This window comes from Neophocaena asiaeorientalis, unplaced genomic scaffold, assembly GCF_003031525.2.
Source record: "Neophocaena asiaeorientalis asiaeorientalis breed wild unplaced genomic scaffold, Neophocaena_asiaeorientalis_V1.1 scaffold123, whole genome shotgun sequence".
Taxonomy (NCBI): domain Eukaryota; kingdom Metazoa; phylum Chordata; class Mammalia; order Artiodactyla; family Phocoenidae; genus Neophocaena; species Neophocaena asiaeorientalis.
This window is the reverse complement of record NW_020173666.1, coordinates 221,724-249,631: the sequence shown is the minus strand read 5'-3', so window position 1 is coordinate 249,631 and position 27,908 is coordinate 221,724. Positions and strand designations below refer to the sequence as shown.

Here is a 27,908-nt window from a genome sequence, read left to right as displayed (position 1 = left end):
CCAAAGAGGATTAGTCTCAAGCCTTAAACTTGGAATTTGTCCTGCTGGCTTTCAAACTTGGTTGAGAACTGTGACCCTTTTCTCCCTATGATTCTTTTTTTGGGAAAAGGGAATGTATGTTCTATGCCTGTTGCACCACTGGTTTTGGAAGTAGATACATTTCTGTCTGGTTTCACAGGTTCACAACTGGAGAGCAATTTTGCCTCAGGACGAATCATACCCCGGGTCTTACCCATACCTGATTTAGATGATATTTAAGATGAGATTTTGGACATAAAAGTTGATGCTGGAAATACTTTGGGGGTTGTTGGGAATGTACTTTGTATGAATGAAGGACATGAATTTTGGGGGGCAGAGGTAGAATGTTATGGGCTGAATTGTGTCTCTTCAAACATAGCCCCTCTTACCTCAGATTGTATTTGGGGATAGGGTCTTTTCCAAGTTAAAATTAGGGTGAGCCCTAATCAAGTATGGCTGATGTCTTTACAAAAAGGGGAAATTTGGAGGTAGCCTCACGTATAGGGGAGCATGCCATGTAAACATGAAGACGGTCATCTACAAACCAAGGAGAGAAGCCTGGGACAGATCCCTCCCTCACAGTCCTCAGAAGCAACCAACCCTGCCAACCCCCCCCACCCCCAATTTTGGACTTCAGGCCTCCAGAATTGTGGGACATTACATTTCTATTGTTTAAGCTATTTAGTGGTCCTTTGTTGTAGCTTCCCTAGCAAACCAATGTAACATCCACAAAGCCACCTTGAGTTACTTTCTTTTCTTTTCTTCCATTTATTTTTTTAAAAAATATTTATTTATTTTGGCTGCGTTGGGTCTTCGTTGCTGTGTGCGGGCTTTCTCTAGTTGTGGCAAGCGGGGGCTACTCTTCATTGCGGTGCGTGGGCTTCTCATTGAGGTGGCTTCTCTTGTTGCAGAGCATGAGCTCTAGGTGTGTGGGCTTCAGTAGTTGCAGCACGTGGGCTCAGTAGTTGTGGTGCGTGGGCTCTAGGGCACACAGGCTCAGTAGTTCTGGCCCGTGGGCTCTAGAGTGCAGGTTCGGTAGTTGCGGCTCACGGGCTTATTTGCTCCATGGCATGTGGGATCTTCCTGGACCAGGGCTCAAACCTGTGTCCCCTGCATTGGCAGGCGGATTCTTAACCACTGCACCACCAGGGAAGTCCGAGTTACTTTCTTTTAAAAAGAGCAAATGCTTCATTGTTAATTTAGCCTATTTTAAGGGCTTTTTGTTCATAGTTCCTCTCAGGCTGATCTGTTTTGTTATTTTATAAGCTAGATCCATGATTCTGAGTAAAATTTCTGAGCTCTCATGTGTCTGCGTTTCCAATGGTGATGTTTTACTAGAAATAACAGAGGATTGAACATCAGTCAGAAGGTGTTGACTTTGCAACCACTTATTTTGGGGGGTCACTTATTGCTGGGCCTCAGCTGCCTCTTAGTAAAAAAAAAATTGGCATAGATGGTTTCTAATCTAATTTTTGATTCTAAGATTCTGTAATAATGTGATTTTTATTTTGAAGTTGAAGCCAACATAACCAAAGGAAGGAAACTGAGCCATTAAAAATCTGTAAAGATGGATCCAAGGAAGGGGGCTCAAATGTGGTATTCCTGCTCCTTGGGGGATTTTATTTGGGGTATGATAAATGTACTCAGGATTGTAATACCGTACTTGATTGTAATCAATTCCTTCTAATACACACACACACACACACATGCACACACAGAAACGACTGCTTTTAATCAACAGTTTCAAACTCAACTACCTACGGAACCAAGCCACTGTGAGGGAGCAAAATGGCCTGGTGAGAACTAGGGAAAATTAAAGGGCCATCTAATGGGGGCAACTGATACTCAGTTCTAATCCATTGTTGCCAGAAGTGGATAGTGGGCTTGGTGTTGCCAGACGTTAAAATACTTGATTAGCTGAGAAATCCAGCCTTTATGTGAAATCTCCCAATTTTTAAATGTTGGTTCAGGGGGCTTCCCTGGTGGTGCAGTGGTTGAGAATCTGCCTGCTAACGCAGGGGACACGGGTTCGAGCCCTGGTCTGGGAAGATCCCACATGCCGTGGAGCAACTAGGCCCGTGAGCCGCAACTACTGAGTCTGCGCGTCTGGAGCCTCTGCTCCGCAACAAGAGAGGCCGCGATAGTGAGAGGCCCGCGCACCACGATGAAGAGTGGCCCCCGCTTGCCGCAACTAGAGAAAGCCATCGCACAGAAAGACCCAACACAGCCAAAAATAAATAAATAAATAGACTTGTGTTAAAAAAAAAAAAATGTTGGGTCAAAAACAAAAATCCTATGTAGGCCTAACAAAACTTTCTGGCAGGTAAAATTTGGAGGAGGCCATCAGTTTGCAATCACTCTCATAAACAAAAAAGATGCACTTGACACAAAACATCTGCCTCTGGGGAATTAACCAGATGGTTCCATGTAGATAAAATTAATCTCTACATCTGAAATGAGTTACAAAATGTTAGTCAACTTTAACTCACGTTATTAAGAGAATGGCACAAATTAAATTGGACAGATCATTAAAAAAAAAACCAACAAAAACCTTAGCTTCACTATTCATTTTTAATGTCTAACTTAAACCTGCTAAAAATCAATATTCTATTAATCTAGACTGGATCTTTTCTCTCCTGGTTTTCAGGCAATCTTCTCTTAGAAGTAGTTGAACAACGGCCAACTGAACGTTGGAATCGAGCTAATCAAGGGGAAACAGGAGTCATAAGTACTTCCTGAATAACATAGATTGGACACATTAGCTTAAATTTAAATATGGCCTTTCTCCCAAGAAGCTGAGAAAAGTTTATATTTTGTTTTGAAAATATTTTTGTAAATTAACTAAATATTTTTATAAGTTATCTAATAGAGAAAGGTTACAATTCCCATTGAACATAGAAGAAAATTATTAAAAGACTAATTTCTGGTCCCCCAAGCTGTAGCCTGAATTGGTAAAAATATTTAACACTTTTTCTAATAGACCACTGCCTAAAATCAAGCCAGTTACTGAGAAAGGAAACTCTCAAATTCCTCTGGGCCATTTAACATTGGCTAACACCTTGATGCATCCAGTCCTAGAAGATCCATGCACAGAACAAGTCCAATTCAATAACATGCAATGACTGTTTTATTTGTCTAATTAGATCAACTTCCTGGCATAGTATTTGGCACAAAGTAGGGTGCTCAATGTTTGTGAATCACAGATCATTTGCAGGTGATGTCTACAATGATGTGACTGTATCGGAGGCGATACCCAGAGCTCTCTAAAATCCCCAAACCATCTTGCCTTTGGATGTATTTTCATGCAGCACTCAAATCACTACATATCGGTGCTGTCGTTTTTTCCACTTTGGACAAGTTTTGTTTTGCACTGCTGGGGTAAGATTACGTGCCTTGCCAAGATGGAGGCTCTGCCATAAATAGAAACAAAAGGGAAATCAAATCATAGGTTAAGAGAGTTTTTGGAGCAATGAAGTATTACCCTTTACTGCCCGTCCCTCTTTGCCACCTTCAAGTCTTGAATGTGACAGTCACTGCTTCATCACACTTGCCAGAGGTATTCTGTGTTGTTGAGAGTTCTGGCAGAGTGGTGGCAAGCCCTCTCGCAAGCTGCTGCGCCCACGCGAAGGATGATGGAAGAAGTGGAGATTTGGGTGATTTCTAATGAGACTGTTTGGTTACATTTAATAATTTGTCTATTTCACCCCGGGGGTCCCTTTAGCTACCGCAGTGTTTTGTTAATCAGAGTGAACTTCCTAAATTTTTTTTCTCTGCTAACACTACATTCTCCCTATAAAATTTTATAGCCATGCTTCTTTTGTCTTAGATTTGGATGTTTTACTAGCTAATATGACAAAGTGAGGAATAAACCTTTCAGGTACCTGCCAGCAGTTATAAAAATGAAACTCTTCAGAAGTGATCCTGTGCTACAGTGGAATTCTCCATCCATCTCTGCGCACACTCTTTTAGGCAGCAATTCTTTTGTTTTATGCTCCCCCAAACAATACTTACTTCTCTGTGTATCCCAGATATAGCTGTTCAGAACTTCTCCCAGCAGGTACAAAAAGTTCATTAAGATGGTTGTAGACCCAAAGAAGAGGATTCTGGCTCCTGGGCCAATGTGTTCCAGGAAAGGGTACACCCACATCCCCGTTACATGATGCACCCAACACACCCTGCAGTGGAATCCGAAAGGAGACAGAGACGGGAGTTACTCTCATGTCAGATTTTAAAGCTGCTGATATAACAAATACAGACCCCCTGCTACAAACATCCTTCAGCAATGCCTGTCGCCATCTGCTTCTGATACTCCGCAACATCCCAAGTGTCTGTCAGCTGATAAATGGATGAGCAGAATGTCGTATACACATACAATGGAATAATATTCAGCCATAAAGAGGAACGAAATTTTGATACATGCTACAACATGGATGAACCTTGAAAACTTAATGCTAAGTGAAATAAGCCAGACACAGAAGGACAAATATTATATGACTCTAGTTATATAAGATACTAGAATACCTAGAATACTTCATAGAGATGAAATGTATAATAGAGGTTACCAGGGCCTGGGGGGAGTGGGGAATAGGGAATGATTGTATATGGTACAGAGCTTAAGTTGGGGATAATGATAATATTTTGGGTATAGATAGTGATGATGTGTATATAACAACGTGAATGGATTCAATGACACTCAATTGTACCCTTATAAATGCTTAAAGTGATAAATATTATGTTGTGCTATGCATATTTTACGACAATAAAACATTTCCATGGGGTGGAAATTAGGAAAAAAATATCTAAAATTTTCCTTGGTGGAGGGAGTCAATAATGAAAGAAAGATTGAGAAACACTGCTGTAGAGGGGTGAGGCACTCATTAAGCCCATCCAGGTCACCTTGACTAATTGTCCAAACGACAAATTGTTCCTCTCAGAAGAGGAAGCCAAGCTAGTCACAGTTAAAAACAAAAACCAAAAAAACTGAAGCATTTGTGAGAATCAACAGAAGTTAAGTTGAACTACCCTAAAGGATTCTGATGCATCATATTTTGTTTGTCCGTATGTTACAGGCAGTTTTATTTTCCTAATCTTGTCCTAATCTTGTCTTGTAAGGAGGTGTTGTGCACCCATCAAAGGGCTTATTAATTTCTATGGAGATAATATGCAATATACCCAAAATGTAGTAGCACAGAGCTGTAAATGATTTTGCAAACCAACGTATAAAATTATAATCTGACTCACTGTACACTGTTTCCTCAATTAGGCAAATTAGGAGTAGTTCTAATTATGAATGCTAGTTATATTTTTACACTTGTTCCTGGCTTTTTACTTTTGTTCTACTTGAACGAAACTTTCCTTTGCAGCTTTTGGTAACGTCTCTGATGCCAGGCTGCTATTCCTCAGAAGTTGTTTGCAATGCGCTTTTGGTCTGTATGGAATCATCTTATAATACTGAATAGATATAACAACCATAGCCACATCCCATCTATCTGTAGAGGACTCCTAAATTCATATCTCCAACCTTGGCCTAGCCTGATCTCCAGAGTTCCATACTCAATTGTCCACTGCACATCTCCCCTTGGAGGATGCATCTCCAAGCTAACGTTTCCATGATGTACTCACCATTCCTGCATCCTAATTCCTGCATATCTGCCCCCTCCCTCTGTCATCCAAAAGTAAACCTATGTCTCCCACATCCTTCCCTTCTCAAATCAATGACTACTACCTTACTCCAGCAATTGCTTGGGCCAGGAAATATAGGGTCATTTTTGACATTTTTTCTCAAAATCCACATCCAATCGATCCATCCTTAGATCCTATTGGCTCTACTTTCCAAATACACTCCAAATATCTACTTCTCACCATTGCCACCACTGCCATCTGGGCTCAAACCATCATCACCTCTCACCTGCACCACTGCAATCTCTTCTTGACTCAGTTTTCTCCTTGCTGCAGTTTACGTTATAGCCCATTCTCATTGGAGCATCCAGGCTGATCTGAATTAAAGTCAGGTCTTGCCACTACTTTGCTCAAAGTAGCTTTTCTCTCTCAACTGAGTATAAGCAAGAGTCCCTAGATGGTTCTTCAAGGCCCTGCCTAAGCAGGCTGGGCACGTTTCTGACTTTTCTCCTACTAATCTCCCCGTCACTCACTCCACTCCAGCCACAGTGACTTCCTGCTCTTCCTTGAGCACACAGAACATGCTGTATTTGTTCCTGTGCCCAGAACATTACTTCTTACTCCCATCTCCCCCAGTTTTCCCAGGGCTCCCTTGTGTCTTTTAGGTCTTCCTCTATGTCCTTGGTCAGCAAACCTTTTCTGTAAAGGACCAGATAGTAAATATTCTCAGTTTTGCAGGCCTTACTGTCTCTGTCACAACTCTCAGCTCTGCCATTGCAGTGTAAAAGCAGCTGTAGACTGTATGTAAACAAATGATATGGTCATGTTCCGATAAAACTTTATTTATAGACATTGAAATTTGAATTTCATGTAATTTTCACATGTCTTGAAATATTCATATTATTTTGATTTTTTCCAATCGTTAAATAATGTAAAAACCATTCTTAGCTGGGTCATAAAAGAACAAAATAAAAACAGCCGGTGGGTGGGCTGGATATGGCCCACTGGCTGTAGTTTGCTGCTCCCTAATTTAAGTAGTTCTTTGTATAATGGCCAACAGGCACATGAACAGGTGCTCAACATCACTACTCATCAGGGAAATGCAAGTCAAAACCACAATGAGATGTCATCTCATACTTGTCAGAATGGCTGTCCTCAAAAAGACAAGAAATAATAAGTGTTGGTGAAGATGTAACGAAAAGGGAACCGTGATATACGTTGGTGGGAATGTAAGTTGGTGCAGCCACTATGGAAAACAGTATGGCAGTCCCACAAGAAATTAAAAATAGAACTACAATATGATCCAGCAATTCCACTCCTGGGATTATACCTGAAAAAAATGAAAACACTAATTCATAAAGATATATTCACTCCAGTGTCCATAGTGGCATTATTTGCAGTAGCCAAGATATGAAAACTATCTTAAGTGTTCATCAACAGATGAATGGATAAAGATGTGGTATAGATACACAATGAAAAATTACTCAGCCATAAAAAAATGAAATTTTGCCATTGCAACAACATGGGTGGATCTGGAGAGAATTATGCTTAGTGAAATAAATTAGAGAAAGACAAATACTTTATGTTATCACTTATATGTGAAATCTAAAAAATACAACAAATGAGTTAATATAATAAAACAGAAACAGACTCACAGATACAGAGAATAAACTAGTGGTTACCAGAAGGGAGAAGTGTGAGGGGAGGGGCAAGATAGGTGAAGGGGATTAAGAGGTACAAACTACTAGGTACAAAATAAGCTACAAGGATGTAATGTACAACACAGGGAATATAGCCACTATTTTATAATGATTTTATATGGAGAATAATCTATAAAAATATCAAATCACTATGTTGTACATCTGAAACTAATATGATATTGTAAGTCAACTGTACTTCAATTTAAAAAAGTAGTTCTTTTTATTTCACAAAGGACCTTCATGCACATTATCTTATTTAGTCTTCTCAGCAATCCCAGATATAGCATGTCATCCTCAGTCTACTGAGGTAAAAATCAGAGTTTATAGAGTATAGTCAGAATATGTCAGAACTGACAATGGAAATGTAAAATTCTCAGGTTAGGGAAGTGGATAGCTATTCTGAGTACGTAATCCCCCTTAACTTATTCAAGCACCCTATGAAGTACGATTATCCCCATTTCACAGATAAAGAAACTGAGACTAGATTAAAGAACTTGTCTTTAAAAATGGCAAAGCTGGGAAAGGAACGCACACCTGATTTCTTTTCTCCTGCACGGACTTGCTTCTTTATATGAGGCATTTAATATTGTCTCCAAAAACAAAGAGCAGCTTTTCTTTTCTAAGTTGTTTGACTAAGTCATCATACCATCTCAGATATAGAAGTCCTGTTATGTGGGGTTTCACCTGGATTGGTGTGAGTGATGCAGCCACTTGTCTTAACAGGTTGTGTGCTTTCACAATGTGTTTGCTTGATATCATCAGGGCTCAATTTTCTGCACAAAAATGACTCACGGCCTTGCTCGTCTATTTGTGGACAGTTCTCAGTTCTTGGTTGACTTTCAACTTCTATCTCATTCTAAGACCTTCTCATCTTAGTGCCCAAACAGCTTATGCTTAAGGTAATGATGTCAATTTAAATTTTAGTCTAAAAAAATTGATAACCATAGTGTGTGTGCATGTGCATACACATATATGCATATGCTATAGTACTATGAGACTTCTGGGGTTGACTGTTTTATTAAGTGTACCTCCAATTTCATTCACTTGATGTGCAATTAAGAATGAAATTTATTGGCCTTCCCTGGTGGCGCAGTGGTTGAGAGTCCGCCTGCCGATGCAGGGGACACGGGTTCGAGCCCCGGTCCGGGAAGATCCCACATGCCGCGGAGCGGCTGGGCCCGTGAGCCATGGCCGCTGAGCCTGCGTGTCCGGAGCCTGTGCTCCGCAACGGGAGAGGCCACAGCAGTGAGAGGGCCACGTACTGCAAAAAAAAAAAAAAAAAGAATGAAATTTATTAATGCCTCCTGTCTGAGTTGTGCTGCACGCTAGGGATACAGAAGCAAATGAGGCAAGGGTGATTCTTGTTCTCACGCAGTACAGTCTAACGAGGAATACAGATATTCACAGAGAAAACACAAGTGTAGTAAGAATTAGGGTAAGTGTAGGCGTGTCATGGAGGCACAGGGCTCATTCTCTGCTTTTTTGTGAACCTTGCACTTACCATTAGGCTTTCTTTCTCTTGCGTATTCACCTTCCTTTCAAACCAGTTTTTTCACAGCTGATGAATATGCTCAAATGCTTTTCATTCAAACACAATCAAAAAGTTTCCATCAACTTCACAAATACTGCTCTATATGTCTCCTTCTCTTCAAAGACAAACTTCTCCAGTGAGTCTACACTCACTGATTCCTGGTCTGTACTCTGCACTCCTCCTCCAACAGCCTGGCTTCTTTTCTTATGCTTCACCAAAACATACTGGCTCTTCGACCTCAGTTTCTCCTGTTTTCTTCCTACCTTGTTGGCTACTCTCCTTGGTTTCCTTTCTAAGTTCACCCTTTACTCCAGCCATTAAACGTTGAAGTTCCTTAAGGATTGGCTTTTAAACAGTCTTCTCATATTATATCTTCTGGGTTGATGAGTTCTTCCATGTTCAAGGCTGCATGTCTACCACCTATACAGATATTCCACAGATCTATGTTCTAATCCAGATTTCTCCTCTGTTCCAGAACAGTTGATCAGATAGTCCTCAGAAGATCTCATTTTACACATCTTAATGGTACCTCCAACTCCATACAGCTACAGCCAAAGTCATGCTTTTTTCCAACAAGCTTGGTCCTCCTCTGGTATTCCATTTCGTTCAATGGTACTATCATTCATTCAGTTTTGTAACTCAAGCCTGGGGTTCATCTTTGCTGTGTCCATCTCTTTCACCACATATATATTCAGTCCATTACTTTGTCTTGTTAAGGTCATCTCACACATCTCTCTAATAAGTCAGTTTTTCCCATCTCCATGAACAACATCTTAATTTGTGTTGTGATCACCTCTGTCTAGAGTAGCGTAATAGTTTCTAGTTTGTCTCTGCATTTACTTTTGCCTCCTTCCAGTTCATTCTCATAACCACCAGCGTGAGTGTTTCAAACTAGAAACCTGACACATTATATGCCAGCTTCAAACATGTTATTGGCCTTCCATTGCTCTTTTTCAAAGACCCTTTTTTTTTTTTTTTTTTTTTTTTGCGGTACGCGGGCCTCTCATTGTTGTGGCCTCTCCCGTTGCGGAGCACAGGCTCCGGAGGCGCAGGCTCAAAGGCCATGGATCACAGGCCCAGCCGCTCCGTGGCATGTGGGATCTTCCCGGACCGGGGCACGAACCCGTGTCCCCTGCATCGGCAGGCGGACTCTCAACCACTGCGCCACCAGGGAAGCCCAAAGACCCCCTATTTTTAATGAAGCCTAGAGTGCCCTTCATAGAGTTGGCTTCTACCTGTCTCATACCCCCACCTCCCACCTTGCTCCTCTTACACTGGCTTTCATTTGGTTCCTGGTTCCTTGATTTTACCATGTTCCTTCCTGCCATGTGGATTTACACATGCTTCTGTTTCTGCCTATGCTGTTAGTTATCCACCCCTTAGACTCATTAAGTTATATTTCTATTTTATAGCTTAGCTCAACTATTATAACTAACCAGCCATCACATTGGAAAGTTTTCCCTGATCTGCTAGAGTAGGTCAGATTTTATACATTCTTATAGAACCATGAATCTTTTATTTTTTAAGCTCTTCTTTTATTAGTACTTAAATTTGAATGATATCTTCATTTGCATAATGGTTCTCCCCTTCTAGCATATCTAAGTTCTGTGAGGTGAGGGACTGAGTCTATTTCTACATATCATTGTATCCTCAGTGCTTACCACAATGCCTGTTACATAGCAGGAGAAGGAATAAATGAATAACGTAGCATTTAAGCTGTGATGGGAAGGATGAGTAACAGTTAGTTGAACAAAGATGGGAGGCAAGAACTTTCTAGTCAAATGGAACAGTATGTCCAAAGACATGAAAGCAAGGGTGAATTCCCAGATGTTCAAGAGGAAACCATTCTTACCGAAATCAAGGGAGAGGGCATGAGGTGCAGGCAGGTGTCAAACTGTGGGTGGCTTTTTAAGCCATGGTAAGAATTATAGACTCTGTCCTAGTGTGGACAACAGGAAGTCTTTGAAGGGTATTAAATAAATATGAAACAGATCAGATTGACCTGGAAAACAATTGTATCAGAAACGGTGGTGGCCAGGTCTAGAATGGTAGCATTGGGAATGAAAATTAGTTGGTAGATGTAGAGCTATTTAGACCAGTGTCCATCAAAAACTCTAGGTCACAAGCAGTTGCATGCTCCATGTGGTCAGGAGAGCTGGTATCTTTAGGATGTTTGCAGGCTTGTTAGTTGGTGGCTTAAATTCAACCATGGTGGGAGTATTTATACCCAAAACTGCCAAATGCTACATATCTGGCTCTCCTTGCCTCGCCTCCAGAAGAGCTGGTTGTTAAACACTTGCCAGTAACCCACTGGTTACTAGCATTTTAAAAAGCAACAACAGAAGAAAACATAATAGAAAATATCAGAAAGCCTTGCATATAACGATGATAATTTTTTTTTTCAGAACTTCAGTTTCACTTTGTGTGTGTGTGTGTGTGTGTGTGTGTGTGTGTGTGTGCGTGCACATGCTGGTTGGGTCATGATGCAAAGGATGTTTCATTTATTTACAGTAAAATTAGTTTGAAAGGCACTGATTTAGGAAATGGAATTAAGAGAACTTGGTGATTGATTGGATTTAGGCAATGAGGGAACTGAGATGAGTTAAGGATTAATCATAGATTCCTGGCTTGATTAACTGGGTGGAGAGTGTTGCCATTTCCTGAGATAGGGAATGCTGTCAGAGAGCTGATTTGAGGGGATGATGAATTCAGTTTGGACACGTTGAGTTTGAGGCATCTGTAAGATATCCAAGTGGAGATATCTTGAAGGCAGTTACATGGGTTTGGACTGTAGAGAAAGGACTGATGCGGCAATACAGATATTGGGTTCGCCGGCAAAAAGATGGTGGTTGAGGCCATCAGAACAGATTAAGGTAGAGTACACAGTATGAAGGAAGTATGTCCATAAGAGAGCCCTGAAAACGATCAAGATTTAAGGGGTAGTTCGAGGAGGATGAGGTTAAAAAGAAGCTGAAAAAGATGGGCTAGAAACATGGAAGAAAGACAGAAGTGTAGTGTCTTGAAGCCAATGGACAAGTGGTTCCAGGGTAGAGTAGGCATCTATTATCACAGTATCTTTGAGAATTGAGAATAATTAGAAAACTGACCTCCCACCTACAAAGTGGAAGTAAGAAAAATTTCAGATTCCAAGTGGTATGTGTATCACTGAAATCTACTTTGTTTGACTAGGTATAAATGATAAATATTTTTTACAGATCTTTTCCTGTAATTGATATCTAGTCTCATAGCGTTGTGGTCAGAAAAGATACTTGATACGATTTCAATTTTCTTAAATCTACCAAGGCTTGATTTGTGACCCAAGATATGATCCATCCTGGAGAATGTTCCATGAGCACTTGAGAAAAGTGTGTATTCTGTTGTTTTTGGATGGAATGTCCTATAAATATCAATTAAGTCCATCTTGTTTAATATATCATTTAAAGCTTGTGTTTCCTTATTTATTTTCATTTTGGATGATCTGTCCATTGGTGAAAGTGGGGTGTTAAAGTCCCCTACTATTATTGTGTTCCTGTCGATTTCCCCTTTTATGGCTGTTAGTATTTGTCTTATGTACTGAGGTGCTCCTATGTTGGGTGCATAAATATTTACAATTGTTATATCTTCTTGGATTGATCCCTTGATCATTATGTAGTGTCCTTCTCTGTCTCTTGTAATAGTCTTTATTTTAAAGTCTATTTTGTCTGATATGAGATAAATAGTAAGTAAAGAAAAATTGCCCTTGTCAAGTTCAGTAGCTCTTTCTGTCCCATGGCCAAATTTCATCCTATCATATAGACCTTGAATTGCGGTGGTCACTGGAGCCCTTGAGGAGTTGTAGTAAGGGAGAAATATCACCCTTCCCTTTTTTGGCTCTGTCGCCCTTGTTCATCCTAGATAGACACATGTACCTATCTTACCTCAGATAACCTTTCAGTTCTTAAGATTAGTTTATTTGAAAGAGGATTGAAAAACTGATTTTATTATTCACATTTAGATAAGAAGCTAGGCTATCTGACAGCTGGGCTATTAGCGCAAAAGACACAGGACACAGACTCATATGCAGTAGCAGCTAATAGCTAACGACATTGAATTCTTAGTGACAGGCACGGTGCTCAGTGTTTTACAAGAGCAAATCTTTGGGGAAGGGATTATATTAGTACCATTTTACAGATGAAGACACCAAGGCTCTGAGAGGGTCAATAAGTGGAGAAGCGGAGATACCCACCTGAGTGGTTTCGCTCTTAGCCTGTATGCCAGGCTCCCCTCGTGCTCTGAAGACTAGGATACAGTGGATGGGAACAGCTGTTAATGTGCTCGGAACCAAAAGTATGATCCAACTTTGAAATCTCTGTTTAAATTTTTTTCTTTTTTTCCCCACGGAATATAAAAGCAACTCGTGCTCAGTGTAGAAAATGTGTGAGATGTAGAAATTTTACAAGATGTAAGATAAATCAGTTTTGGTGACGTTTTAACACAAGACTGAGTCTCTTATAAAACTCAGAAATCGAATTTTACAATGTCTCCCAAGGGGAGAAAGGCGACTGCAGGGATAAAATGATTAAACACTTCCTTCAGAGAAAGCTCTGACTTACCTCTTAAGAAACAGTCACATCATACGTGCAGTTAGCCTACTGGAATTTACGATTCTGCTTGGCAGGCAATGAGCCTGTGCCCCAAGGTGGGATTACACAAAGGACGTGCATCAGCTTCTTGCCCAGTGGATTCTGTGTGTCTCACATGGTACCTCCCACCTGATGCTTCTGAAGGACTTTTCAAGGGTACTTTGGACCTTTGGCTCAAATGCTGACTTTAGACCTAGCCCTCTTTAGATCTAACTGTCTCATTTTAGGACCAATCTAAAGGCCCCTTGGACATCTCCTGAATATTGATTGCATGGAGACTGGTTCTTTCTACATTTCTGAAAATCTAGAATTCTGAAGTGTTCTGGAGTTCATGTACTCACCAATTTACTCAACAAACACTTCTTGAGTCCCCACTGTGTGCCAGGTGGGAGCAAGCAGCAGTCGGGGTGCAAAGGTGTGCCCTTGAGGAGGAGTGCCAAGTTTCCCACTGAAAAGGCTGTAGGTCCCAGGGAATATGACAAAGGACATTTGTCTAGAAGAGAACAGGGCTCTGAAAACGGGGCTCAAAAAATTCTCCTTGGTGGTGTGTATGGTGGTGCTAGAGAATTAAAGTGTTAATTCACAGGCAAATACCAGATGGAGGCATCCCATCTGAAGCAGTGCTGAAACATCCTCTAGCTCAGTTACAGACATAATTTTAGAAGCTACAATTATATAATTCTTCATTTACTGCAGGTTTAATAGAGTATTCTTCAAGACAGTCTTTTAAGGTAAAATCATAATTTAAGATTCATCAAAGTCTTTTCAATGTTCTCCTTAGAGCTAGCCCAAATTTAGAGAACCTGGGATGTATCTATACATGGAGCAAGGTTTATGGGTGCAGACACATGGGGCCCTGTGCTCAGAAGGGCCTCACAGTTGGCTTAATGCTCTGCTGTCAGCATCTTGAAATTCATAACAATTTTTGAACAAGGGGCTCCACACTTTTGTTTTGCTCTGGACCCCACAAATTATGTAGCGGGCCCTGTTCATGTAGTTGTGCCATTTATACTTCAGATCAACTTCCAGATCGTCCACGTGGTAGTCCGGTCACCTTGGGTATTATTGAACTTCTTGAGCCTCGGTCTCCCCTTTGGTAAAGGATGTAAACAGTACTGCTTCCCTCAGAGGTGTAGTCGTTAGATAGTGTGAAGTTCTTAGCACAGTCAACTTAGGTTAGACAAAAAAGCAAGCAAACCAAATAAATGAGTAAGCTTTCCAATGCTTCTCTTTATGCAGAAATATAGAATATTTTCCCCAACTTCTCATTCACAAAGATGTTTTCAAGGTTACTAGTCCCTCCACCCATCCCTGGGGATGCAGGCAAATTGTGTGTGCCTCCCAGAATGAATTCCTGTAATGAGGTAATGAGGGGATGTGTTTTCTTCCTGATTCTAAATCACAAATATCAGAGTAATTTATCCACAAAGGCAGGCCAGTAAGCTACCTCAGAATATTTTCCCACAGCAAATGTCCGGGCACACGTCTAAACTGGTTTCAAATGATTGGCCTCCTTTGGGTCCCACTTTCTACAGCCTACCTGGTCTTATGGTGATGTTGCCCTGGAGAGAATTCAATTCAAATTTCCCTTAATAAAATTCATGACTGGTTTTGCTTATTAATTTTAATCATTTGGACGGACCTTCTCAAAGCATACAGGTACCAAACATCAAGTTGACACATTTCTGAACACCATAGGGAACATGTGTTCTTTCTGGAGGGAGGTGGGAAGTGTGGTCAGCAAGGGATTGTTATGGCCCAAGCAATCATCAGAATTGGCTGCAGGAATGAGAAAGCCATGCGTTTAAACTACTACCTCTGGAAAAAGAGGAGGAAGAACACGCTATACCCATAACTGAAAATCATAATTTTCCATATTTGGCCAAAATGATCTCTAGTGTCTCTCTAGCACATGTCATGCACCTCCCTCTCCTAGATTCTTATTTTAGGATTACAAACAATGTTTGGGTTATCCCTGCCATGATTACATCTTCTTTGATCCAAGCTCTCTCTAATTGCCGACCTCCTTTAATAAACAGCAACATTTCCAGACATTTCCTGAGCTCCTGCTTTGTGCCAGTGCCCTGTGTCAAGTTATAGTGAGGCCATCTCTGCATTATTTGTCACATTTGTCCTCTGTGTGCTGCTTCTACAACTGCTAAATGTTTCTTTTATTTCTTTTCATTCAACAAATACATACCAGGGCCTGGATGTGTCAGACATGAATATAGCAGTATGTGAAGTAGATGTGGTCCCTGCCCTTGAGACAGGGTCCCAAGTCTAACAGTAACACAGACATTAGATGACACCTTAGTATTATGTGCGAGGGAGGAGTAATAGAGTCAATTACTATTTTTAAGTTGAGTTGTAGTGTTCATTTTTCAACTTCATTTTAATTTTTGTCCAAATTAAACCATCAAAAGTTCTATAAAGCTGAAGTTAAAAAAGCAGAAACTCTCTGCCCTATCCAACTGCAGCCCTTAGTCTCCTTCCCATGCCCCATCCTGTTCTCCAGAGGAAGCCACATTTCAACAATTTCAGCTGTTTCGTTTATCTTTAGTCCCATGTTTCTTAAACATACCCATATATTGCTGTTTCTTGACTTATCAATTTTAGATATTATCTTCTGACTTGCTAAGATGAAAGATATGGGTTCTGCTCTGTTACAACCTCTTTTCTCTTTTTTTCCAATTTTTGCCCACCAAATACATTTGTAACATATTTTGGGAAGCTGAATACGTTTTCAATATATTTTTCCTTATGCTTTGGTGTTGTATCTAAAACCCAAATTCCTTGTGTTTTGTTATGGGAGTTGATGGTATTGAGTTTTACATTTAGATTTATGATGCATTTTGAGTTATTTTTTGTGAAAGGTATAAGGTTTGTGTCTAGATTCCGTTTTTTTCATAAGGACTTCTAATTGTCTCAGCACAATTTGTTGAAAAGGTATCATTTCTTCATTGAATTACCTTTGCTCCTTTGTCAAGTATCAGTTGACTAGATTTCTACCTCTGGGCTCACGCTCTATTTTGTTTCATTGATCTTTGTGTATATCCTTTCACTAAGAGCACAGTGTCTTGATTACTGTAGCTTTATAGTAAGTCTTGACATCAGGTGGTGTCAGTTCTCCAATTTTCTTCTTTTTCAATATTGCATTGGCTATTCTGGGTCTTTTGCCTTTCAACATAAAATTTAGATCCAGTTTTTTATGTCCACAAAATAACTTGCTGGGATCTTAATTGGGCTTGTGTTGAATCTATAGGTCAAGCTGGTAAGAACTGACATCTTAAAAATATTGTGTCTTCCAATCCATGAACACAGACTCTCCCTTTACTTATTTACATCTTTTTTACTTCTTTCACAAGTGTTTTATAGTTTTGCATATAAATCTTGTACATATTTTGTTAGATTTTTATCTAAGTATTTCACTATTTTGATGCTAGTGTAAGTGGTATTGTTTTCAATTTCAAATACCAATTATTCATTGCTAGTATACAGGAAATCAATAGACCTTGTATTCAGTGACTAATTAGTTCCAGGAGTTTTTTGTTAATTCTTTTGGATTGTTTACATGGACAATCATGTCATCTGTGAACAAAAACAGTTTTATTCTTTCCCTTAACCTATATATATTTTTTATCTTCTTTTCTTGTCTTATTGCACTAGCTAGGAATGATGCACTAGGACTTCAGGAATGATTAGAGAGGACATCCTTGACTTGTTCTCAACATTAAAGAGAAAGCATCCAGTTTTTCACCATTAAGTATGATGTTAGCTGTGGGTTTTTTTGATAGATGTTCTTTTTTTTTTTTTTTTTTCGGTACGCAGGCCTCTCACTGTTGTGGCCTCTCCCGCCGGACACACAGGCTCAGCGGCCACGGCTCATGGGCCCAGCCGCTCTGCGGCATGTGGGATCCTCCCAGACTGGGGCACAAACCCGTGTCCCCTGCATCAGCAGGCGGACTCTCAACCACTGCGCCACCAGGGAAGCCCTGATAGATGTTCTTTATCAACCTCAGAAAGTTCTCCTCTATTCATACTTTGCTGAGTTTTCTTTTTTTTTTTTTAAGTCATGAGTGGGTGTTGGCCTTTGTCGAATTCTTTTTCTGCATCTATTAATATCATCATACAATTTTTCCTGTTTAGTCTGTTGATGTGGTGGGTTACATTAATTGATTTTTCAATGTTGACTGGCCTTGCATACCTGGAATAAATTCCACTTGGTCTTGGTGAATAAAACTTTTTATACACTGTTGGATTAGATTTGCTAATATTTTTGAGAAGTTTTACATCTATATTCAAGAGAGGTATGTGTCTGTAAGTTTCCTTCTTGTAATGTCTTTTTCTAGTATTGATATTGATGGCCTCATAAAATGAGTTAGAGGGTGCTTTCTCTGCTTCTATTTTCTGAAAGAGATTGTAAAGAATTGTTATCATTTCTTCCTTAAACATTTGGTAGAATTCACTTGTAAAACCCTCTGGGCCTGAAGCTTTCTGTTTTGGAAGGTTACTAAAAATTGATTTAATTTCTCTAGTAGACATAGGCCTATTCAGATTGTCTATTTTTCCTCTGTGAGTTTTGGTAAATTGGTCCATTTCATCTAGTTATTATCAAGTTTGTGGACACAGAGTTGTTCATAATATTCCTTAATTATTCTTTTAATGTCCATGGGATCAGTAGTGAGACTCCGCTTAAATTTCTAATATTAGTAATGTGTGTCTTCTCTGTTCTTTTCCTGGTTAACCTGGCTAGAGCGTAATCACTTTTACTGACCTTTTCAAAGAATTAGTTTTTGGTTTTATCAATTTCCAGTTTTCAATTTCATCTATAATTTTTATTATTTTCTTTCTTCTGATTGATTTTGGTTTAAATTGCTCTTCTTTCTCTAGTCTCTTAAAGTGGAAATTTAGGTTATTGGTTTTAGATCTATTTCTTTTCTAATATATGCATTTAATATTCTGAATTAACCTCTGAGCACTGCATTCTCTGAATCCTATAAATTTTGATAAGTTGTATCTTCACCCTCTTTCAGTTCAAAACATTTTAAATTTCTCTCGACACTTCTTCTTTGACCTGTATAGTTTAGCATGTTACTTAAACTCCAAATATTTGGGGATCTTTTAGATATCTTTCTGTTATTAATTTCTAGTTTAATTCCATTGTGGACTATGAACATATTTTGTATGATTTCTATACTTTTAAATTTAAGGTGTGTTTTCTGGCTCAGAATATTATCTGTCTTGGTGAATGTTCCATGTGAGCTTGAGTAGAATGTGTACTCTGCTCTTGTTGAATAGAGTATTCTATGTATGTCAATTTGATCAAGTTGATTGATGGTGCTGTTCAGGTCAACTATATCCTTACTAATTTTTTGCCTGCTTGATCTATCAATTACTGAAAAACAGTTGTTGTAATCTCCAACTATAATAGTGGATTTGACTATGTCTTCTTGTAGTTCTATCAGTTTTTCCCCTCACATGGTTTGATGTTCTGTTGTTAGAAGCACACATTAAAGGTTGTTATGTCTTCTTGGAGAATAAATCCCTTTATCATTATATAGTGCTTCTCCTTATCTGTGATAATTTTGTTTGTTTTGAAGTGTGCTTTGTCTGAAATAAAGATAGCTAAACCATTTTTATTTTGATTAGTATTAGCCTGTTAAATCTTTCTCCATCCCTTTACTCTTGGCCTATCTATGTCTTTATATTTAAAGTGGGTTTCTTGTAGGCAACACATATTGGTTACTGTTATCGTTGTCTTTTAATTGATGTATTTAAACATTTACATTTAAAGTGATTATTGATATAGTTGGACTAATAACTGTTTGTAGTATCTATTCATTGTACTTGTTTCTTATTTTCTTCTCCCTTGTTTCCATTTTCTCTGGTTTTAATTAGTATTTTATATGCTTCCATTTTTTCTTCTCTCTCAGAATATCAATTATACTTCTTTTTGCAAATTTTTTCTAGTGTTTCACATTCATAACTAATGTAAGCCCACTTTCAAATATTGATTCCTAGGTAGTGCAGATACCTAATACAGGGTATTCTCACTTCCTCGTTTCCATCCCTTATAACTTCATTGTCATTCATTTCATGTATCCACATACATTGTTACTATTGTAATTCTGAGGAACACTTCTCTAATAGATCAATTGAGAGTAAGAAAAATAAATATTTTATTTCATCTTTACTTATTCTTTTTTCTGTTATTCCTTTCTTTATGTAGATCCAAGTTTCTGACCTTCATGATTTTCTTTCTCCCTAAAGAATACCTTTTAACATTTCTTCTAGGACAGGTTTGCAGGCAATGAATTCCCTCAGTTTTTTTTTTTGTGTGTGTGAGAAAATCTTTATTTTTCCTTCATGTTTGGAGGATAATTTTGCTGGATAAAGAATTCTAGGTTGTTGGTTTTTCCTTTCAACATTTTGTAAACTAAGTCAATTCTAAGTAAAGCAATGGAAACTATAGATAAATGAACACTGACCTGAGAATTTTTTTCTATTGCAAGACCTTAATTGCTTGCCCTAGCCTTTTCTCCTTCTGGTATTCAGTAAGTCCCCCAGTTTCTAGTCCTGCTGACTTTGAATCTCCCCCTTGAACTCATTCTTGTCTGTTCATTGGGAAAGCCCACATTTCCTCTATCATCCACCCCACCTGAAAGGTAAATGGATGCTTCCCAACAACTTCAAGCTGGAAATCTTCAACCCTTGATTCAGTTTAAATTTCTTCCATCTCAGTCCTGGGTCCTTTCCATTTCTGTCTCACCAGCCACACTCTTATCCAGTTCCATAGTAATTCCTACTCTCGATCTCACTGAAGTTTTCTTTTTAAAGTATTTTAAAATATATTTAATATCTGGCATAATTTTACATACCTCCACGTATTTTACACTTACTTGAGCCATTTATGATGAAGGTTAGTACTACAAGGGAAAGCCCTATAGAGCCCTGTGGAGATTTCATGAATTAAAATAGCTAAAATTAAAGCACTAAAGTCTTACCAGTTCATAAATGTTTTCGGATCTCCTAGTCTCTGGGAAGGAGAAAAGTAAATTAAATTAAGAGTTACAGTTTTTATTCTCTCCTGAGTAAGTGGCAGAAATGATGTTTTGGGAGGACTGAATAGAAAAATAATGTTAAGCCTTAGTAAATTCTTCTATTTGAATGACTGAGTACCAGTTGACTTCTCCAGTGATCTCTGTTAGAACAAGCCAGGCTGCATCATAGAGCTCCCATGTGCTGCTGTGAACTCCAATGACTGATTCACAACCAATGGGAATGACACTTCCCAGTTACATTTATTTTTAAACAACAAAGACAGTGGGCAAATCCAGGTGTTGAGTCACTAGGAAAGATGAACACCTACACAAACACAACAAAAATCCAGAAGCAATTTTCTTTCCACAGTGTTATCCTTAATATGTTAAACAGCTGATTTTTTTCTTCCCTAGTTTCACATTGCACTCTTCTTAGTTACAATCACAAACTTGTCTTTCATAAGATTCAGCACTATCCTGGTCATCATTTAGCTCTATTTGTCCCTAGAGCAATGATATGAGGCCACTGAAGGTCATTAATAGGACATAATATAAGATCAAAGGGACACTAGTCCCGCTTCATGGACAGCTGCTTAAAAGAAAACCTGAGGGGACAGCACGTCCTCCTTTGGTGTTGCACCCAAAGACCAGCTTCCTGACTTTACTGGCATTACCAATATTCTATTTCTTTTCATTAAGCAGTGACATGGTGAGTATTTGGATACTGTCTATGTTTCAAATGGGAATAACAAAAGAAGGACTGCTACCATGGAAACCCACCTGATGGCCTTTGTGGTGAGCTCCTTGCTACTTGAATACATGCAAACTCCACACAATAAAGGGCTGATCAACATTAGGCATAAAGCTTCTCTGCAAGAGCACTGATTCTTACTTTAATGAATGCCTTAGACACTGCAACCTGAGGCAGCATTATTCTTGTCCAACCTCATTATTAGATAAACACAGGGGAACTTGCACACAGGCCTACTAGAGAATGGACTTGAGGCTATGGGGAGGGGGAAGGGTAAGCTGTGACAAAGTGAGAGAGAGGCATGGACATATATACACTACCAAACGTAAGGTAGATAGCTAGTGGGAAGCAGCCACATAGCACAGGGAGATCAGCTCGGTGCTTTGTGACCGCCTGGAGGGGTAGGATAGGGAGGATGGGAGGGAGGGAGATGCAAGAGGGAAGAGATATGGGAACATATGTATATGTGTAACTGATTCACTTTGTTATAAAGCAGAGACTAACACACCATTGTAAAGCAATTATACTCCAATAAAGATGTTAAAAAAAAAAAAGATATATTTTGGATTGCAAAGCAAGAGTCAATTTAAGGCCATCTCCCATTATCTGTCTCTTGTAAAAACAAGCTACATAGTTTAAAGATGCATGCATTCAGAAATAAACTACTGAAAGCAAACTAGGAAGCTGGATCGTTGCCAGCTACATTTCAATAGATCAACCTCACTTGATTTGTATGTGTCCAATATTGCTTCCTCTACACAGTGGCTTCCTCAAAGGAAGATTAATTCAAAGGCTTGGAGCATACAATGTTTTAAATGTTGCTGAATTTTATATGCATAAACATTTTAAAGAAGGATTTATTTGGTTAAGTTCAGGGACTATCCCTATTAACTGACTATGCTAGTAAAATTTTTAATTTTCCATAATATTTAATATTTTGGGGGAGTATACATAGCCCAAATTTTAACTGAGTTAACAAAAGGAAAAAAAAATTGAGTTAACAAAATTGATGGTACCCCATGGGGGGTATATCACTAGTAGTTTTCTTTCTTTTGAAAAAGCATTTTCACCCTTTCCAGTGTCAATTAAGAGTCTATCTCTCTAATGCTAGATTATATTTGAAATCCTGACTAGTACCCTATTCTTCTTTACCTGTTTTCACCTGTGTGAACAGCCTCTTGCCACTTTGATTTATATTCTAGAGACCTTCATTCAAGAATGGAATACCAAACGTGGACAAAGAAAGAAAATGGAAGAACTGATGAACTAATATTTCTGAAATATTAATTTCCAACTTTGATGGAAAACTTGTTCAGAAATACAAATAAATATGTTTTGAAAAACATTAATCACTCTAGTTCTCACTTATCAAGGGTGTGAAAATTTATCTCTGAGGAATTGCAACCATCAGTGTGTTGGAAAGACAGCCATATTACTATCCTACCCCAGTTCTTATCAACTTTGACCCTCATGGATTCACAGTTTTGAAAGTATGCATCACTCATTCATTCATTTATTCCTTCAAAATGTACTGAGCCCTGATTATGTACCAGGCATTGTCTGAGGCACTAAGGATCACATGGAGAATGTCGTAGTAGTTACTGCCCACCAGCCTGGCAGTGGTGCAGAGATGAGATTGCAGAGCAGTGCTGTGAGTGTTTTGATGAGTGACTGGGGGGATGCCATGGGAGGACTGGAAAGGGGCACCTAACACAGACCCAGAGTGTCAGGGATGGTTTCCTGTAGGAAGTGACATCTGATCTGAGACTCAAAGATAGACTGCATGTGGGAGTAAAGCCTGGAAGAAAATGGTCCCCATGGAGAGAATAATGCAAATGTCAGAGGTAAGAAGAGACCAAGGGAGGTTTGGGGAACAACAAGAAGATTAGTAGAACTGGCTTGTGCAGTTCTGGAGAAGAGGCAGAGCTCACGTTGAAAGGGTTTTGTGTGCCATAAAGTTACATGCCTGTGCAGCGTTATTTTTGGTCTCAATTCAAATGGGTCCTCTCTGTGGCCTGACATCCTTCTGCTTCCCTGTTAGCTCTTCTCCCTTTAATTATGTGGATACCTTATACCTTCACATTTCCATCTTCAGCCAAAAAAGTGGAAATAATCCAAAAATGTCCATCAACTGATAAATGGATAAGAGAATTGTGGTATATCCATACAATGACATATTATTTGGCTATAAAAATGTGTGAAGTATGAATTTGTACTACAACATGGATGAGCCTTGAAATCATTGTGACAAGTGAAAGAAGGCAGCATAAAGACCACATTTTGTATGATTCCATTTATATGAAATGTCCAGAATAGGTAAATGCATATAGACAGAGAGTAGATGAGTCATTGCTGGGCTCTGGGGGAAGAGGGGATGGACGGGACAGTGATTACTTAAAGGGTACAGGGATTCTTTTGGGGGTGATAAAAATGTTCTGGAATTAGGGTACTGGTTGAACAACTTGGTGAATATTCTAGAAACCCCTGGACTGTACACTTTAAAAGGGTGAATTCTATGGTATGTAAATTATATCTCTATAAAAAAACAAGGTAGAGGTGTAGATGAAACACGTTTGGCAATATATTGATAATTGTTGAACCTAGGTGATGGATAAGAGGGTAATATTATATTATTCTTTCTTTAGAAAACAAAACAAAAACCCCCTTCTTTGTCACCCACCTTTCTCCTTGCATTTAGATAATTTCATGTCACAATGAAAACAGAAATCAAGAGATAACTTACTCAGCTTGTGGTCACCAAACCTTAACATTTGCTTACAGCCTTTCCTCATTCTTTCATTTCTGTGTTTTTGTTGGTTTTTTTAAACATTTTTATTGGAGTATAATTGCTTTACAATGGTGTGTTAGTTTCTGCTTTATAACAAAGTGAATCAGTTATACATATACATATATATATATCCCCATATCTCTTCCCTCTTGACAAACGCTTTGCACAAACATTATTCTAGGAGGTGGGGATACAGAAAAAACAGAAGAGGCCTACCTCCCACCCTCAGGACATCCCCATGCAGTAGGAAAGCCAGATATCTAAGGAGTGATTCCAAATAAACAAGAAGCAGGAAGGAAGAAGCAGTACAGACCTAAACTAGATGAGGAATCAGGGAAGGTTTCTTGGAAGAAGTGATGTTTAAGGTAAAAATCCAAGGGCGGGTAGATAACCTCTCAGTAGGTTAAGGGGTTGGGCTGGAAATCAGGTGATCAGTGAGGGAAGAGCATGTGTGAATGCCTTGAGGCAAGCAAGACCACAGGCGGCTCTGAGGGATGGAAAGAAGTGGAGTGTGGCTGGAGGGTGGAGGGTGGGAGGGCAAGGACAGGAAGAGGAGGTGGCACAGGTAGGCAGGGGCGGGATCTCACAGGGCCTCTAGAGAAATCCCAAAATTGTCATTAGTGCTCTGTTCAGATCTGATCAGGCCCCAGAGGGGTGAACAGCTCACAAGAAATTGTCATCAGATCAGGCCAAGTCCCTTCCATAGACACATTACCCCTAGCGTCCCTTGGTTACACAAAACCTCCAACTGGATGTACTAAACTTTAAACCAAATGTATGCACAGAATTTCAGAAAGCATGTTATAAATAGCTGAGTACAGTGTGAAATGGTACCGTCACTGCTTCACGGCCAGTTCTTCTCCATCTATGCGTGCAGCAAATGAAGGTCACAGGAAGAATCAAGGACTCACTGTTCCTTCCCTCAACGATGGCTCGGGCACGAGCAAAGGGGTCTCTGCTGGGAACGATAACCCCTGTGCCTGGTTTCCTTCTGTTATTTATTGCCAAAGATAAGAGGACGTGATGGTAGGTATGGGGCAGAGGAAAGCCATACGGACGGTGAACCCAGAACGAGAGAGGGGTCTGCCAGAGAAGAGTGCCGATGAGCGTAGCTCTGCTCCTGCTGGCTGAGCTGGGGGATCTGGCACCGCACCTACTGCCGCGATTCCGGCCGCGATTCCGGCCGCTCCTGGGAAACACCATGCTCTCCTTAGTGAAGCTCCCTTGAACCTCAAGGCCACTTGTCACAGGTCCTGTTTGACCCCTTCAGTAACCGGCCGTGCATGCTGCTCTTCCAGCTGTGCCGTCCCTGCGTGCCTCTGGTCACACACTGCTGCGTGTACAGACTTGGGGTGATGCTGTCACCCACACGATGCCCATCTATGAGGGTTACGCATGCTCCATGTTATCCTGTTTCTGCACCGAGCTAGCTCGTACCGGGAAGAATATTTCTAAAGTTTGCGAGAAAAAGATGTTCCAGCTTCACTACCACAGCAGAAATTGTACATGACATCAAGGAGAAGAGGTGCTACCCCATCCTGGTTGTCAAACAGGAGCTAGTGCGGCTTTACTGTCCTCCCTGCAGAAGAGAACGGAGCTCCCCGACATCAGCTGAGGCTCTCCAGCTGTGGGAGGCTCTGAGATCCGGGAGCTCTTTCCAGCCATTCTTCTTGGGCGTGGAATCCTGGCATTCATGGGAATGCTTCCAATTCAACCTAAAGATGTGATGCTGATATTGGAAAGGACCTATATGCCAACAATGTGCACTGTGTGGTCTGGTGGGATCACCAAGTATCTTGGTGTTAGTGACTTTAGAACACAAACGGATGCACAGCCCTGGAACCAACCACAATGACAATTAAGATGATCACTCCTCTGAGTGCAAATATGGTCTCTGGCTACTCCAGCTGATGTGGACTCGCAAGCAGGGCTCTGATGAGTCCGGCATTGGCCACTGCAAACACTTTTAAATGGACTGCTGGCAGATACACTGACTTTCTGTACGAGTTAGTTCACAAGTACAAGTTTGTCCTGGCAGAGGTACATATCTTATGTTAAACTCATCTACCCGAATATGTCTTTTTTTTTTTTTTCTTGAGGTACACGGGCCTCTCACTGTTGTGGCCTCTCCCGTGGCAGAGCACAGGATCCGGACCCGCAGGCTCAGCGGCCATGGCTCACGGGCCCAGCCACTCCGCGGCATGTGGGATCCTCCCGGACCGGGGCACGAACCCGTGTCCCCCGCATCGGCAGGCGGACTCTCAACCACTGTGCCACCAGGGAAGCCCCGAATATCTTTTTTAAAAAGACACCTGCCCTTGCCTGATAGGCAGGCAAATAGCACCATTTCACATTGTACTCAAGTTAACTATTTATAACATGCTTTCTGAAATTCTGTACATACATTTGGTTTAAAGATTAGTGTATCTGGCTGAAGATTTTGTGTAACCAAGGGAAGCAAAGGGTAATGTGTCTATGGAAGGGACTTGGCCTGATCTGATGACAATTTCTTGTGAGCTGTTCACACCGCTGGGGCCTGATCAGATCCGAACAGCGCAGTAATGACAATTTCTGGATTTCTCTAGAGGCTGGCAAGAATTTATGAATGAATTGTGACTTCTTTCTTGCCGTCTTCCATCACAGCTAAGAAACATAGCTAACCCAAGCTTTCAGACTCCATTTTCTTTCTTATCCAGTGTTTTCCCAGCAGAATGTCATGGGGCTAAATTACTCACTATAGTTGCAAAACGATTTGTATCTGTACCTGCAGATTTATGCACGGTTTTAATTTACGTAAGATTTTTGTACGTAATTCTCAGCTTTTAAGGATGACTGAAACATCTTGTTTTTCTGCTGTCAGGTGAGACTATCATGGCCCAAGGATACGTCACGGTATAAGGAAAAGTAAGTGCTACCAAAAAAGAAAAAAAAAACTACTGAAGAGTTTTGAGCAGGAGCATTGACAGGATCAGATTTGCATTTTAAAATAATCTTTGGCCAAGAAGTAGAAAGTGGATGGGAGGCAGTGGGGAAAGCTTGCTCAGAGGCTTGAGCGTTAGGGAGTGAGCAGGTGAATGGGGCCTGTCAAGGAGGCTGACAGGGGGCAGCCACACACAGCCTGGCATCTTAGGAAACAGGCAAATCAATCAACCAACCAAACAAACAAAAACCCAACTCAAAGAAGGATGGGGCTTCCCTGGTGGCGCAGTGGTTGAGAGTCCGCCTGCCGATGCGGGGGACATGGGTTCGTGCCCCGGTCCGGGAGGATCCCACATGCTGCGGAGCGGCTGGGCCCGTGAGCCATGGCCGCTAAACCTGCGCGTCCGGAGCCCGTGCTCCGCGGCGGGAGAGGCCACAACATTGAGAGGCCCGCGTACCGAAAAAAAAAAAAAAAAGAAGGATGTTGTGGAGAGGTAAAATAAAAGCAGTTGCGGTAGGAAGAGTAGAGGTAGTGATTGGAGTTGGGAAAATGCCAGTGGTTCCAGGTGCACTAAACTTCTTTCACTGCCTCACTGTGATTTGCTCTTTCTTGCCTCCAGGCCATCTCCCTTCTCTGCCCTGGATACCCTTACCCTGGACCTTCATATGGCTAACTCTTATTCACCCTCAAGGGCCAGCTTACATGTCACTTCTTCAGGGAAGCCTTCCATGACTCCGTAAGTTTGGGATAGGGAATGTACCTCTGGACTCTGAGAGTCTCCTGTATTTCTTCTCTTATACATAGCACTTATGAACTGTAGGGTAATTGCTTTTTTTTTTGCGGTACGCGGGCCTCTCGCTGTAGTGGCCTCTCCCGTTGCGGAGCACAGGCTCCGGACGCACAGGCTCAGCGGCCATGG

At 40.4% G+C, this 27,908-nt stretch overlaps 1 protein-coding gene and 1 long non-coding RNA gene across 2 annotated transcripts in view; one reads left to right on the top strand and one right to left on the bottom strand.

Annotated features, from left to right (window-relative positions):
- The window catches only part of AIG1 (androgen induced 1), a 231,044-nt gene that overhangs the window by 3,188 nt on the left and 199,948 nt on the right, over positions 1-27,908 (bottom strand). Inside the window, exon 5 of the mRNA XM_024748021.1 lies at positions 4,030-4,193. Within this exon, the coding sequence (XP_024603789.1) occupies positions 4,030-4,193 (164 nt within the window). The remainder of the gene's footprint in view (positions 1-4,029; positions 4,194-27,908) is intronic.
- On the top strand, positions 21,131-22,630 carry LOC112401659 (uncharacterized). The gene is made up of 2 exons (XR_003003612.1): positions 21,131-21,325; positions 22,484-22,630. It is a non-coding gene; the product is annotated as an uncharacterized LOC112401659 (long non-coding RNA).